The 16,350-nt window shown below is 50.5% G+C and overlaps 2 protein-coding genes across 2 annotated transcripts in view; one reads left to right on the top strand and one right to left on the bottom strand.

Moving 5' to 3' along the window:
* The window catches only part of LOC113460769 (uncharacterized), a 1,042,778-nt gene that overhangs the window by 724,638 nt on the left and 301,790 nt on the right, over positions 1-16,350 (bottom strand). The gene's annotated exons all lie outside the window — the stretch shown is intronic.
* The window catches only part of LOC141727861 (olfactory receptor 14J1-like), a 53,300-nt gene continuing 44,651 nt past the window's right edge, over positions 7,702-16,350 (top strand). Inside the window, exon 1 of the mRNA XM_074534144.1 lies at positions 7,702-8,270. Coding sequence (XP_074390245.1) covers positions 7,702-8,270 — 569 coding nt within the window. The remainder of the gene's footprint in view (positions 8,271-16,350) is intronic.

Genomic DNA, 16,350 nt, shown 5'->3' with positions numbered 1-16,350 from the left:
TGGTGTGCAGTGTACCATGATACCATCGGGACATGTGGGGGCAGAACCTGTTTCCATTGCTGGGGTGATGGGGGCATTGCAGTAATTGACCCTGTTGGGAGCCCAGGTGAGCCTGACTGGGAAGGAGTGGCAGAAACATCCTATTGTGACTGGCCCAGAGGCCCCATGGATTCTGAGCATAGACTTCCTCTGGAACAGCTTTACAAAGACCCAAAGGGACTCAGGTGGGTGTTTGGAATAGCTGCTGTAGAGACAGAGAACATAAAGCGGTTGAACACCTTGCCTGGACTATCAGAAAACCCATCTGCAGTACGACTCCTGAGGGTGGAAGAGCAACGGGTGCCAATTGCCACCCTGACCGTGCACCGCCAGCAGTATTGAACAAATTGAGATGCCATGATCCCCATCCACAGAATGATCCATGAGCTGGAGAGCCAAAGGGTGTCAGCAAAACCCACTCACACTTCAATAGTCCCATCTGGCCTGTGCACAAATCTGACAGAGAATGGAAATTGACTGTGGACTATCGTGTCTTGAATGAAGTGACTTCACTGCAGAGCACTGCTGTGCTGGCCATGCTGGAACTCCAGTACGAGCTGGAGTCCAACACAGCAAAGTGCTTTGCCACTGTTGACATTGCCAATGCATTTTTCTCCATTCCTTTGGCAGCAGAATGCAGGCCTCAGTTTCCCTTCACCTGGAGGGGCGTGCAGTACACCTGGAATCGACTGCTCCAGGGGTGGAAGCACAGCCCCAGCATCTGCCATGGACTGATCCAGGCTGCACTGGAAAAGGGTGAGGCTCCAGAACGTCTGCAGTGCATTGAGGACATCATTGTGTGGGGGAACACAGCAATGGAACTGTTTGAGAAAGGAGAGAGGATCATCCAGATTCTGCTGGAAACCAGCCTCACCATCAAGAAGAGCAAAATGAAAGGACCTGCCTGAGAGATCCAGTTCCTGGGAGTAAAGTGGCAAGATGGATGGTGTCAGATTCCCACTGAGGTCATTATTAAGATCACCGCGATGTCTTCATCAACCAGCAAGAAGGAAACACAAGCTTTCCTGGGTGCCGTAGGCTTTTGGCGAATGCACATTCCCAAGCACAGCCAGATTGTCAACCCTCTATACCTGGTGACCTGCAAGAAGAACGATTTCCACTGGAGCCCTGAACAGCAACAAGCCTTTGCCCAGATCAAGCAGGAGATCACTCATGTGGTAGCCCTTGGCCCAGTCACAACAGGAGCAGAGGTGAAGAACCTGCTCTGCTCTGCAGCTGGGAACCATGGTCTGTCCTGGGGCCTTTGGCAGAACGTGCCTGGGGAGACTCTGGGTCGACCACTGGGATTTTGGAGCCAAAGCTACAGAGGGTCCAAAGCCAACTACACTCCCGCAGAGATGGAAATCTTGGCCACCTATGAAGAAGTTCAAGGGTCCTCTAATGTCACAGACATCTTTTCATTAAAATCCTTTCTTAGTAATTTTTGCTGCTGAAGCTGAGACGTTTCAGCAACAAAGTGTAAACAATGGTTATCAGCTGCTGTGGAATGCAACAGGTGGATCCATGATTGGTCTCCTGTGGATGTTTGGATTTACTGACCACTCACAGCAGAGCTGCGTCTCACTCTCTGCTGAGACACAGATCTTTGTTATTCATTCTTTTCTATTCTTAGCTAGGCTAGCCTTCTGAGAACTTTTCCTTCTATTTCTTTTTAGTATAGTCATAATGTTATATATATATATCATAAAATAATAAATCACGCCTTCTGAACATGAGGTCACCATTCTCGCCTCTCTCTTCACCTGCAACCCTTATGACCACCGTCACACTCAGAATTGACTGGTACAGAAGCACAGCTCCTCCCTGGCACTCTGAATACCAGTGCTTGGGTGGATGTTTAAAGGAGCGGTTCCCACTACCGATCATGCCACTGACCCCGCATGGGGCAAATGGATTGCCCTCATCACACAGCACACCTGTATTGGAAACCTGAATCACCCTGGGGTTTTAGACATAATTACAAACTGGCTGGAAGGTGAGAACTTTGGTCTCACTGATGAAGAGAATCAGGAGTGACAAGGCTAAAGAAGCTCCACCATACAATTAGCTATCAGCAGAGGAAGCACACCATACTCTTTTCACTGACGGTTCCTGTCGCATCGTAGGGATGAACTGGAAGTGGAAAGCAGCTGTATGGAGCCCTACACGGCAGGTTGCACAAGCTACTGAAGGAGAAGGTGGATCAAGTCAACTTACTGAACTCAAGGCTGTTCAGCTGTCCCTGGACATTGCTGAAAGAGAGAAGTGGCCAAAACTCTACCTTTATACTGATTTGTGGATGGTTGCCAGTGCTCTGTGGGGACGGCTGGAAAGGTGGAAAGAGGCCAGCTGGCAGCGTAGAGGAAAACCAATCTGGGCTGCTGATGAGTGGAAAGACATTGCCATTTGGGTAGAAAATCTAGCTGTGCATGTCCACCATGTAGATGCCCATGTCCCCAAGAGTAGAACCAATGAGGAGCACCAAAACAATGAGCAGGTAGGTCAAGCTGCAAAGATATTGGTGTCAAAGATAGACTTAGATTGGCAACATAAAGGAGAGTCATTCTTAGCTCAATGGGCCCATGGTGCCTCAGGTCATCAAGGCAGAGATGCCACCTATAAGTGGGCATGAGACCAAGGGGTGGATTTAACCATGGACAATATTTCTCAGGTTATCCATGACTGTGAGACACGTGCTGCCATCAAGCAGGCCAAGCGAGTGAAGCCCCTCTGGTACAGTGGGAGGTGGTCCAAGTACAAGTATGGGGAGGCCTGGCAGATTGACTACATCACACGGCCCCAGACACTCCAGGGTAAGCGCCATGTGCTGACCATGGTGGAGGCCATCACTGGATGGCTGGAGACCCACCCTGTGCCTCACACCACTGCCCAGAACACCATTGTGGGCCTTGAAAAGCAAATCCTGTGGAGACATAGTGTGGGAGGATCTTTGTCCATTTGTCCCAGGTGTCCACAGGGTTGGGTTTCTTACCTATGTACAGGCAGTCATTTGGTGACAGGGGGACTCCCACCCCGCATGTTAAGAGCAAATCGTCTGCACTTCCCATGGCCATGCAAAGATTGTCTGGCTTTAATGACTTCACCAAAGTGACCCAGATGTTTTGTTTTGGCTGAGGGATGATCCAGCTGGTGGTCACTTGGATACAGATGAGGGCGCTGATAAAGACGATGGCAACGGTGGCACTGGTACTGCTGTGGGTGCCCTGGAGGGTATTGCAGGAAGAATCATACTTCTTCTTTCCCACTGGGTAGTTTTCACTTGTGGATGGTAAAAGCACACATTAGTTGACTTATTTTAATATATCCTTAAATATTCTTAAGTTTCCCCTATAGTTCTTACCAACTCCTCCCAATCACTCCCTTCTCTTTTTGGAGGGAAGTTTGAGGGAGGGAAAAAGGAGTAGTTTCAAGAGGGGAAAGAGGAAGGGGGTAGGGATAAAGGGTCACTGGTAGAGGGATGGAAAAGGGAGGGGTGTGTCTGCATTTGAGGTTGACATGGACGTTATCAGTGGGATATATCTACGTGTGATGAGTGTCCTTGCCACAATGTTTGGATATGTGAATTTCTTCTTCATCTCCAAGAGAAAGCTGCTTCTGTGGCATGGTGGGAGAGGGAGCTGACTTTGTGTTCATTCGAGGGGTCGTCTTCAGATCTGTGGTCTATGTAGGGACTGATAAATCTTCTGGGAATCCACCGGGGTCCTGTATCTGTAGAAACACAAGCATATTCTGTCCCCCACATGATGAGAGGGTATGGCCCTTCAATAATTTTAGATTCATGATTCTGGTCAAGTACTGGAAGTCTTTCTTTGAGGTGTGTGTACGTGTTGTTATGAAAATGCCTTAAGACAGGGGGGTTTGGTTCTTTTTGAGAGCAATTAATGAAATATATATGATATTAGAATTCATGAAATTTGAATAATGTAAAGTACTTTGCACAGTCTCTCTTGTGAGGGGAGAGAGCCGGGGGCTAGGTACAAACCACAAATGGGACAGGGCTGCTGTGGAACGTGCGTTGAGATGTTTTATTTTTCAGCATCAGTCTCATTACATGGTTATGACAATGGGAAGATGCCATCAGCTCACATCCCAAGCAGCAGACCAAGAACTTAATGTTGCAACTTACTTTATAAGTTTTTGGACCAATCACACAAAGAAAAAGCTTATTGACAGTTCTATCCAACAACTATAAGCACACATACCTTTGGATAAAAAAATGCTTGCCTATTTCGAATATAATACCTGCTTGTAAGCCTTAAAACACAACGCAGAGAGTCCATTATTAAGCTTCATATTCCTAATATCTTGCTAGAAAAACTTTTCTGACTCTTAGGGAGTTATTCTAGACAAGTGTTAATACACAGACCAATTTTCTATTTGCCCTTTCTACTTTTTAAATAATTTTTCTGCTGACCGATCTCATGGCTGCTGCTTAGCTCTAATCACAGTTCTGCTGTCCCTGAGGCCTGCCTTTTGCAGCTTTCCCAAAACCCTCTGATTTTGTGGATTCCCTTACTGAACACAAGTTCAGCTATTTTAAATCAAATGCTCATTGATGTAGATAGGATTAGACATGGCACACTGCAAAATAGAGCTGCTATAGATTTTTTGCTATTAGCACATATGCAAAGGTGTGAGAATTTTGAAGGAATGTGTTTTATGAACCTCCTCTCTTCCATTCCCAGGAAACTCAAACAACTAGAAGACAACATGAAGAAATTAACTGGGAACCATTTGGGCTTGGATGAATGGTTTGAGGGATGGGGAATAACTGGGTGATTGAAACACACCTTAAAGGGAACTTTGTTATTACTAGTAGTTATTATTATTATATTGCTTTGCAGTATTCCACGCATAGTGAAATTGGTGACCCAGTTGGTAGAAAATACACTAAAAAGGGTTTGGCTGGTGCAAGAAGAAGAAGGGGGAATTGTAGCAATTTATCTGAACAACTTGGGCCACACTGTGCATGAGCCATGTTGCTTGTAGTCGTTCTTATCAGAGCCCTCTGGAATTCACCAAGGTTACTAAGACATAAACTGTGCTAAATGAAGAAAGGAAAGGCTGAGAAACAGAATACCAAGACTACAAGAACTCGATAACAGAGGGCTGTGAACCACCTGGACTGAAACCAGTCACATACTCTGAGAAGCGAGTGGAGAACACAAGGACAAGAGAGAGGCTCCAATGAAGAAGAGCGTGATCAGTGCATGCAGTAGGGTTAGAATGTATAAATAGGTGCATATTGTAAACAATAAATGGCTTCTGGTTAATCATACTGGTTAGTAGTATAGGAGACTTGTTTTCCCACAGTGGGTGCCGGGGCAGGAGGGATGGTTCTTTTCCATAAAAAGGAAAGCACTGGGCCAGGAGCAGGAGACAAGTGACCCTTGCAGGCCTGGGGCCTCATTGCCTCCTTGTCCCTGCTCAGCAGCCTGGCAGGGGCCACCCCATGCTCCTGCCCTTGCCATTGCACATCCCCACATGCCAGCGCCCATCCCGGCAAGAGCCCTGAGCAAGGAGGGAGGGACAGCATCTTCCTGGCCAGGGGCTGGGGCTCAGGCCTTGGCCCTTGGCATTCCTGAAACACATCCAGCTTTGCTCAGCACCACAGACACCTTTGCCTTGTTTGTCCCCAGCTGTCATCACTGCCTCCAGTGTTCTGCTCTAACTGGAACCTGGGGATACATTCTAAGAGAGACTTATTAAACTTTTAGAAACTTTGGAGTTTCAATTTAATTTTGAGTTCTCGAGAAGTTCTTAGAACACTCTCTCAGAGACTGAGTGTGATGTAAACAACACCAAATCCCTGAGGGGCTCATTAAAGTCCTTGTGCTGTGTCTGTGCTGCTGAGCTTTAAAGGAACAGCTCTTCCCAGGACCAGCTCCTCTCCCAGCCCAGCAGGGCTGAGGGCTCTGCCTGCAGGCACTGAGGGGACAGGAGCCAGTCAGAGACAGGCTGAAGGCAATCAGGATTGGGAAGACATTGAGCTGAGACTTCACTTGGGGAAAGATCTTCACAATCCTGTGCATGGTGAGTGTGTGGGCGCAGGGCAATGTCCCCTGTGCTCCTGGAGGGATCTCCTGAAACCAGCACACCCCACAGCCTGGGGGATGTGTCAGGAGGACTCTCCCAGTTTCTCTGGGGCACAGGAGCAGGAGGAGGAGGAGGATGTGCTGCAGAGCGGGGCTGCCCTGGGCACCATCAGAGGCACAGGGCAGGATGGCTCCTGCTGCCAGGGACGGCTGCAGGGGCTGAAGCTGGGGCTGCAGCCAGGGCTGCCCAGGGCTGTCCTGCAGAGCAGCTCCTGCAGCCCTCAGGGCTCTTGGCCAGCCCAGGGCATGTGCCACCTGCCAGGAGCAGCTCTCAGCCTGCCTGGCAGCTCCCCATGGACGCTGCAGGGGAGAAGTTGGAGGCTGAAGGAGCCACCCCCATCAGGGCAGATTCCTCCTGCTCTGGAGATGGTGCTGCATGGCCAGGGCTGCTCTCAGCTCTCTCCTCAAGGGAAGGGAAAGGGGCTGTCAGCTTTGGCTGTGTCACTGAGACTCCTGCACTGTCACCATGGCCATCAGCAGATGGGCCTCAGATCTCCCTCAGAAAGTGCCTCCTCAGCCTCCTCTCCCTACAGACCGCAGCAGCAGCACCTTGGCTTGCAGCATCTCTGTTTGTCTGGCCTGCCCTTAAGGCCCTGCTGCCAGGGAGCCCTGCTGCTGCAGTGCTCTGTGCTGAGAGGGGTCTGCAGGGCAGAGCTGAGCCCCCAGGGCTGGGCTGGGCTCTGGCAGCACTGGCAGGGACAGGGCTTGGATAGAGAGAAACAGCTCCCAAAAGTAGGCACAACTCCAGGCAGCAGAGATCCAGGCCAACCCTTGGTATCCCTCAATGTCCAGCTGCACAGGGAAAGAGAGAAGGGCTTAGAGAAATTGAAACTGCTGTCTTGAAAAGCTCCTCGTAATTTTTCAAGCACATTTTAAGTGTTATCACCCTGAACTAGAGGGAGGTGAAATGAGTAAAGGGCACCTGTGTGGGACAAGCAGGCCTGACTACACTGGGGAACTTGGAGCCCTGTTTTCCCTCTTGGCTTCACAGTGTTCAGCCTGAGAGCAATGCTGAAGATGAGTCAATAACTCAGTAGCACAAAGCCAAGCTAAAATATAAAAATGTTTCGTGAAGTGGCCCCACAGAATGAGAAGTAGTTTTGATGGAATATCTAAACAACCCCATAGCGTTGACTCTAAGAAATTGGTCCCAGCTTGTCAGTGTCTTCTTTCAACAGTCTACGATGCCCAGAATGAAATAATGTTGAACAGCAGCTCCGTCAGGCACTTCCTCCTGCTGGCATTGGCAGACACGCAGCAGCTGCAGCTCCTGCACTTCTGCCTCTTGCTGGGCATCTCCCTGGCTGCCCTCCTGGGCAATGGCCTCATCATCAGCGCCGTAGCCTGCGGCCACCACCTGCACACACCCATGTTCTTCTTCCTGCTCAACCTGGCCCTCACTGACCTGGGCTCCATCTGCACCACTGTCCCCAAAGCCATGCACAATTCCCTCTGGAACACCAGGGACATCTCCTACGCAGGATGTGCTGCACAGGTTTTCTTCTTTCTTTTCTTTATCACAACAGAGTTTTCCCTTCTCACCGTCATGTGCTACGACCGCTACGTATCCATCTGCAAACCCCTGCACTACGGGACCCTCCTGGGCAGCAGAGCTTGTGCCAACATGGCAGCAGCTGCCTGGGCCAGTGCCTTTCTCAATGCTCTGCTGCACACAGCCAATATATTTTCCCTGCCCCTGTGCCATGGCAATGTCCTGGGCCAGTTCTTCTGTGATGTTCCCCAGATCCTCAAGCTCTCCTGCTCCAAATCCTATCTCAGGGAACAAGGCCTTCTTGCTGTTAGTCTTGGTTTAGCTTTTGGTTGTTTTGTGTTCATGGTTTTCTCCTATGTGCAGATCTTCAGGGCTGTGCTGAGGATCCCCTCTGAGCAGGGACAGCACAAAGCCTTTTCCACCTGCCTCCCTCACCTGGCCGTGGTCTCCCTGTTTATCAGTGCTGGCACATTTTCCTACCTGAAGCCGCCCTCCATCTCCTCCCCATCTCTGGATCTGGCCCTGTCAGTTCTGTACTCAGTGGTTCCTCCAGCCCTGAACCCCCTCATCTACAGCCTGAGGAACCAGGAGCTCAAGGAGGCCCTGAGAAAATTCATTGGACTGTATTTTCAGAAGCATTTCAGAACCATTTTCTAATGCAGAGCCTTCAGAATGTAACTCCTTAGAATCTCATCCTTTTATCCCTTCTGTGTCTATTTTTATTTGGTAACTTTTTTCTACTGTTGTTGTGTTTTTTACAAAATACTGCAGTATTGCATTTAGCATTTCTACATTAATATCTACCTTCTTTTGAAATATGAAGACTTGCAAGAGGATTTTTCCCTTGAGATTTAAATAAAAACAAGTGCTTGCTCTGACCTGTGTGCCTGGAATTCTTCCTGAGCCCTTCTCTGTCCCTGCAGGGGCAGTGCCTGTGAGCAGAGGTGGAGGGTAGAGACTGCAAGCACAGCAGCACAGCCAGGGACAATGGCCCTGGCTCTTCCCACATCTGCTCGGCCCAACTGCACTCTGTCCCTGCTGTGGCTGTATGGCTGGAGTGCTCTGGCAGCTTGGTCACTGTCCTGCTGCGTGTCCCTGCTGTGGCCACAGGCAGGGCCAGGCCATGGGCACTGCTGGGACACAGCTGGGCTCCGGCACAGCAGCTCCAGCAGAAAAGAGCATCTCCTGAGGGCAGGGCAGGGAGGCTTTCCTCCCCTCCAGAGCTGCTGTCAGCAATGTGCTCTAGGAATGCCCTGGCACAGCAAAGCCTAGTGCCTGGGGCAGAGGGGGGAGTGTGCAGGGTGGGCTCACAGCAGTGTCCTGGCACAGCCAGAGCTCCTGGCATGGACCTGAGGCAGCAGCAGAGCAGGGCCTGGGTTGTGTCTTTGTTCTGGGACAGCCTGGGAAGGTGCCCCAGGGCAATTGTCCCACACCAGCCCCTGCAACCACCATTGCCAGCACTGGCCTCTCCCCACCTGCAGGAGGTTGTTTGTGCCTGCACGGAGGGACACCAAGTGACTAGGCCAGCAGGCCATGTTTGCTCTGCACTGAGGAGATCTCAGCAGTGCATCGAGTGTGTGTGGGGAGATGAACCCCAGTGAGCACAAACACCATCAGCAGCACCCGGGGCTGGCACAATTCCAGTGGCACAAACAGGGCCTTGTGGCCACTTCACTCTGAGAGGAATGTCCTCTGGGGAAACACCTGAATTCTTTGCTGGGTTGTGGTTAGGACTGCATAGAGAAAAATATCCCAGGCAAGGAGGATCCAGGAAAAAATGCTCAGGGCAGCCATGGACTGCACAGAGAGACATTGGATAGAGTGAGGGTCTGTGGGGAGAAATGAGAGCTGCCTCCCTTCTGAACCATTGCGAGGACCTGGACAGGGCTGTGCTGTGTTCTGGGCACTGACCTGGAACTGAGGGATGTGGAAAAGGCCTTTGGTGTCAGGGCTGTTGAGAAGGCTGGGCAATGTCACCGTGGGACTTCTACCAAACCCCTTGGAAAGGCCAGAGCCATCCCAGAGGGTCCTGGACACTTGGGAAGGGCAAACATAGAACCAGTCTGCAAACAGGGCAGGCAGGGGGACTGGGAGAGTCACAGCCTGCTCAGGCTCAGCAGGGAAGGGGATGTGGGAAATCCTCCTGCAGCCATTCCAGGCACTGGCAGGACAGGGCAGGGACTGCAGATCCCACGTGGGAGGGAACAGAAGGGGATGTTGTGTGCCCAGAGTTCAGCCAGGCCTGGGACAGGGTCTGCTGTGGTCTCCTCAGAGCCAGACTGGAGAGAGCTGGGCTGAAGGAGTGGAACATGGGCTGGGTGGGAGTTTGGCTGAACAATGAGGGTCAGATGTCATTCATGGTACAGAGTCCTCTTGGCAGCCATGCTCTGGTGACATCCCTCAGTGACCAGCCCTTGGCCACCACTGTGGAATATTTCTATTGTCTTTACAATGGCATGAAATGTATTTTCAATTCCTTTGTGGATGCTGCCAAATTGCAGGGAGTCTGTGCCTGAACTCATCTACTTAATGGTGACTGCAAAATGTAATTGGGCAAGATGACTGAGTTGGGTAAATTTATCTTGCCATCAGGCGCCAAGCAAGCCACAAGAAAGGGCAGAAAAACTTACGCATCAGAAGAAAGGCAGTTCAATAGGGAAAAAACCCAAACCCAATCAAAATAAAACAAAACCAAACCTAATCAAAAAAACCAAAACAAGACCCATCCACAACAACACAAAAACCCCACAAACAAACCAACCACAAAAAGAAAAGACCACAAAGAGAAGAAAAGCCAATCCACAGGAAAACTCCTAACAACAGAAAATGTTTGATCACCTTGTGGCAGGAGAGGATCCTGCAGATGTAGGTGCTGTTTTGAAAGAAAAATGTCTTAAAAAAGAAATTTATCCACTACCCCCCTTGCCCTTCTGCTTTGTTCAGTTGATTGCTGATCATGGTGTGACATGGAATGGAACATCCCTTGGGTCAGTCCAGCCCAGCTGTCCCATTCCTGTTCCCCAGGAACACTTGCCCACCCCAGGCCCATAGGTTGGGGGGGTTGCAGACACCTCAAGCCGGGGAGCACTGAGACAAGGACAGGAGAACAGAACAACATTTACTCTTGTCAAGGACAGTAGAACAGAACAGCCTTGGAGAAACTGATTGAGGATGTACCTCTGGCAAACAGAAGTCACACACAATACAAGCAGTATGCCAGCTCTGCTCTGCAAGGCTGACAAAACAGAAGTTATGCAGAACAATAATATTGCCTTTACTCAAAAGGAGGAGTCAAGGAATAGCCACCTTAAAAGGGCACTGGATGTTGAAGACAAAACACAAAGAACCATAAAAGGATTTGAGATAAGGAGTGCAACTATGTCAAATATACTCAAAGGAACTGGGCCTAGCTCATGAACACATAATCAGTGTGTGTGATAAAAACTCTGTTTATTTGATGCTCAGGTCACTCCAATGGAGGGAGGATGGCCCAAGTGACCACCATGCTGTAATAAAGAATACCTGCTTTCAAATACCCAAAACTCTGTTCAGAAGTTTCTATCCAGTGGATTTCAGTATCAGTGGTGTCCTTGACTCCGTTATGCCCCACAGTTTCACAATGGCTCCTTGGTTCCATGAGGCCCTGCTGTAGAACAATGGACCCTTGGTTCTATTGAGTTCTGTATTCTCAAAATGGCTTCCTTGGTTCTGCACTGCCACAATGCTCTCCTTGGTTCCACCAGGCCTTGGTGTGTCACAACAGCCCCTTAGTTCCATCAACTGCCAGTGTCACCCTGGTCTCTTGGATCTGCAGTGTCACAATGGACAATTGGTCACAAGCAGCCCCGCTGTGTCACCATGAATACTTGGTTCCATGGGGCCCCACAGTGTCACAACAGCCCCTTGATTCCATGAGGTTCAACAGCATCACCATGATCTCCTTGGATCTGCAGTATCTCCATGGACCATTGGTTCCATGCGGCCCTGCTGTGTCACAGTGGCCCCTTGGTTACATGAAGCCCCAGTGCATAACAATGAAATCCTGGTCCCATGAGGTTCTGTACTGTCACAATGGTCTCCTTGGTTCTGGACTGTAACAATGGACCCTTGGTACCATGAGGTTCCACGATGTCACAGTTGTCTCTTGCTTCTGGACTGTAAAAATGGACCCTTGGTTCCACAAGGTTCCATGATGTCACAATGGTCTTCTTGGTTCCACAAGGTTCCATGATGTCAAAATTGTATCATTGGTTCCACAAGGCCTTGTTTTGTCACAATAGACCCATGGTTCCATAAGCTTCCTTGCTGTAACTATGATCTTCTCAGATCCACATTGTCACAATGGACAATTGGCTCCATGGCCTCTGCTGTGTCACAATAAACCCTCAGTGCCATGAGGTTCTGTGGTGTCACAGTGGTCTGCCTGGTTCAACGAAGCCCTGCAGTGTCACAATGGCTGCTTGGTTCCATGAGTTTCCGCAGCATCAACAATGGTCTCCTTGTTTCGGCAGTGTCACAATGGACTCTGGTTCCATGAGGTCCCTGAATGTCACTGGTCTCCTGGGTTCCATGTGGTCCTGCTGTGTCAACACAGCCCCTTGGTTCCATGAGTTTCTGTACTGTCAGCAATGGTTCCTTTGTTCCAATGAGGCCCTGCTGTGTCACAATGGACCCTGGGTTCAATGAAGTTCGTCAGTGTCACAATAGCCCCCTGCATCCATGAGGTCCCACAGTGTCATCATGATGTCCTTGGATCCACACTGCCATAATGGACCATTGTTGCAGGTGGAATAGCTACTAATAAAGCCCAGGGTAGGGAAGCAAAAAGGGCCTTTGCATGATACCCACAGATGTTTAATTCAGCCATGCAGTGAGATGTTCAGGGTCACAAGGCAGGACTCCTGGGGGAAGTCCAGGTTTCTGTATCTCCAGAGGAAGAGGCTGATCAGTGACATGGGGGCAGTACAAAGATGGGGCCAATGGGGGAATAGGGAGGGAGTGGCTGAGGGACAGAGAAAAAGAGGAAGGAGCCAATGGGGTCAAACAGCTTTTGAGGGAAGCTTCTTGTGGCTCCCTAACCCAGGGAATGCCTCTCAGGATCGCCACAGCTGCAGAGTGTCAAAATGGCCAATTGGTTCTTTTGGGGTCCTCAGGATCTCAGTGACACCCTGGCTGCATGAAGCCCAGCTGTGTCACACTGCCCCCTTGCTTCCATTGGGCCCCACAGCGTCACAATTGTCCCCCCTTAGTTTCATGAGGCCCTGCAAAGTCACAATGAACCTCTGGTTCCATGAGTGCCACATTGTTCCATGAGTCCTTAGTTCCATGGGGCCCTCTAGTGTCATAATGGTCTCTTGGTTCCGTGGTGCCACACAGTGCCACAATTGCGCTTTGGCCCAACAGGGCCTCATAGTGTCACAATGGACTCTTTGGTTCCCTGAGGACACAAAGTGCCACAATGGCCCATTGGTTTCACAAGCCTTCAAAGTGTAAAAATGGCCTCCATGGTTCCATGAGGCCCTGCTGTGTCACAATGGACCTTTGGTTCCATGATGCCCCACAGTGTCACAATGGTCTCCTTGATTCTACACTTTAAGAATGCCCCCTTTGTCCTTTAGAGTCCCACAGTGTCACTATTGTGCCCTTGGTTCCATGAGGCTTTGCTGTGTCACAATGCTTCTTTGGTTCCATGATGAGGCTCCTTTGATTCCACTTTTAGGCCTCAACATGTCATTATGGTCTCCATTTTTCCAGGAGGCTTTGCTGTGTCACAATGGACTTTGGGTTCCAGGAGCTTTCACGCTGTCAACAATGGTCTGAGCTCGGCAGTATCAGCATGGATCCTTTGTTCCATGAGGTTCCAGAGCATAACATGATCCCCTTGATTCCAGAAGGTTCTGCAGTGTAACAATGGAGCATTGGTTCCATGCAGCCCCACACTGTCTCAATGACCCCTTGGCTCCAGGAGCTTCCACACTGTCAGCAATGCTGTCCTTGGTTCCATGAGGCCTTGTGCTGATACAATGGACTTTTGGTTCTGTGGGGTTACACTGCATCACAATGGACCCTTTCTACCATGAGGTTTCACATTGTCACAGCTGACTCCTTAGTTTTGTGAGCCTCTGCTGTCACCGAACGTCCAAAATATCAGAAAAAGGCTCCTTAACACTGATTTGCAATTTCAGAGGGGATAATTTATTCAGGCCTGAGGTCCAACATGGGATAACTCCTAACGTTATGAGGACATATAATTCTACCAGTGTGTTGCTTACATACAGTCACTAAATGTGAATTACAATTTACCCATTTCCATAAAAGCCACCTCAAGATCCCAGATTCACTCCTTGTTTTCTCGATCCCTGCACCCCTGAGCCAGATGTCTTCTTCAATTCCACCCATCTTTGCTGGGAAAGCAGCCCCTGCATGCCTTGTTCCTGTGTTGAAAGTTCACAGGCAGGGTAAACATGGAATGAACTCTTTTGGTATCAGCCCCAGGCTTTGTGTGGGCAGGCAGAGGCAGGCAGGAGGCAGAGCTGTCAGCAAAGGAAGGGCCCAGCCAGGTGGGGCAGCCGGGGGATGCCGACAGCCTGCAGGGACAGAGGTGCAGGGCAGGGACACTGTGGGACAGCCTGGGCTGCACAGGGCACAGGGATGGGCAGCAGCTGCAAGACAGCCCTGCCAGAGCCACCTTGGGCAGCACTTTGGCCATGGCTGCTGGGCCTGGGCCTGAGGCCACGAGGGGACAAGTGACCCTTGCAGGCCTGGGGCCTCATTGCCTCCTTGTCCCTGCTCAGCAGCCTGGCAGGGGCCGCCCCATGCTCCTGCCCCTGGCATTGCACATCCCCACATGCCAGTGCCCATCCTGGCAAGAGCCCTGAGCAAGGAGGGAGGGACAGCATCTGCCTGGCCAGGGGCTGGGGCTCAGGCCTTGGCCCTTGGCATTCCTCAAACACATCCAGCTTTGCTTAGCACCAGAGACACCATGGCCTTCTTTGTCCCCAGCTGTCATCACTGCCTCCAGGGTTCTGCTCTAACTGGAACCTGGGGGCACTTTCTCAGTCGTTTCCCTCAGTGGGACGCATTACAACTTCAGGAAATTTCAGTGTTTCAATTTAACTTTGAGTTCTGGAGAAGTTTTTTGAAGACGCTCTCAGGGACTGAGTCTGATGTAAACAACACAAAAGCCCTGAGAGGGTCATTAATGTTTTCCAAGTCCAGTTATGGAGAAAGATTTCAAGGACCTTGTCAGAAATACACAGTCAAATTTTAAAGGATGTATTTTATTTTATTTTATTTTATTTTATTTTATTTTATTTTATTTTATTTTATTTTATTTTATTTTATTTTATTTTATTTTATTTCTCTTTAGAGCAGAGGTGATTGCAGCATTCTGTGATTGATATTGACCCAGGGTCTCTCCTCAGCAGCTCTGGTCTGCTCACAGGAGCTCTGCCTTGAGCTCTGACCCAGTGTGGACAACCTTACTCCACATTGCCCAGCCCCATCCTGTCTGTCCTTACTTCCCTGGGTCCTGCTGTGCTTGGAGAGCTGGCTGCACTCAGCCTAAGAGGGGTTTTCACTTTTTGGTTTTTTTCTAAGTAATCTGAAACTGCTGAGTTTCCCCACTGCAAACAGACACAGTGCTCAGGTGTGTGCCAGCCCCAGGTGCCACCAAAGGCACTGCAGAGCTGCCCTGGGCCAGCTGTGAGGGTGGATCATCAGCCCAAACTGCACTGGGCACTGCAAGGGGCTGTGGCCATGGGCACTGCACTGACCCCACTGCTGGGTTTGCTGCCACGGCCACCGAGAGAAATGAAACTGTCCTTGGAAACACTGGGGAGGACTGGGACATACTGGGGAACACTGGGAACACTGTGGGAGACACTGAGACATACTGGAAGTGACTCATGGGAGGATTGGGAACCTGGGAACACGAGGAATGCTGAGGGGGAATGTGGGTAGACTGGGATGGACTGTGGGGGTACACTGGTACATACAGGGAGTGATACTGGGGCAAACTGGGAATACTGGGGACATTGCGGGGAAGACTGGGGACACTGGGGCATCCTCTGGATGAAATTGAGGTGAACTGGAAGGGACAGGTAATAAACTCAGGTGTATTGGGAGGAACTGGGCTGTACTGGGAGGGGCTGGAGGAGGGTGATTTAGTTGTTCCCGCCTCCACCAGATCCCATTTGCCGAGGCTCCCACTCATCACCGACCGCAGCCAATCAGCGCCAGAGACCCGGTTTTGGGGGTGGTGCCTAGATGGGCGCCTTTCCTTTTTGCTTACAACTCCCATCATGCCCCACGGCCTGACTGAGCCCAATTAGAGCCGGGATTACAACTCCCATCATGCCCGGCGCTCCACAGAACACCGGGATCCGCCCCCATCTGTCCCATAAGTTTCCCCCAGACCCTCCTGGATCCCTCAGTGCCCTCTCAGTACCCATTCGGGACCCCCAGAAGCGTCCCCCGACCCTCTGAGTGCTCCCAACCCCACAGATGCCCGGTACAGCCACCTCTGGGAATTCATCTCCTCTCATCCCCGCGGTCCCAGAGCCCCTCAGAACACAGTACCGCCCCTGAAACTCTTGCCGTGCCCCGCGTCCTTAAGAGCCCAGTTGAAGCTCCCCGAACTCCCACCGAGTGCTCCTGAACTGTTTAAGTTCCCCCGAGGACATCAAGTCGAGACTCGGATGC

This window comes from Zonotrichia albicollis, unplaced genomic scaffold, assembly GCF_047830755.1.
Source record: "Zonotrichia albicollis isolate bZonAlb1 unplaced genomic scaffold, bZonAlb1.hap1 Scaffold_257, whole genome shotgun sequence".
NCBI lineage: Eukaryota > Metazoa > Chordata > Aves > Passeriformes > Passerellidae > Zonotrichia > Zonotrichia albicollis.
The sequence above is the reverse complement of the archived record's forward strand: the minus strand, read 5'-3'. Positions and strand labels throughout refer to the sequence as shown.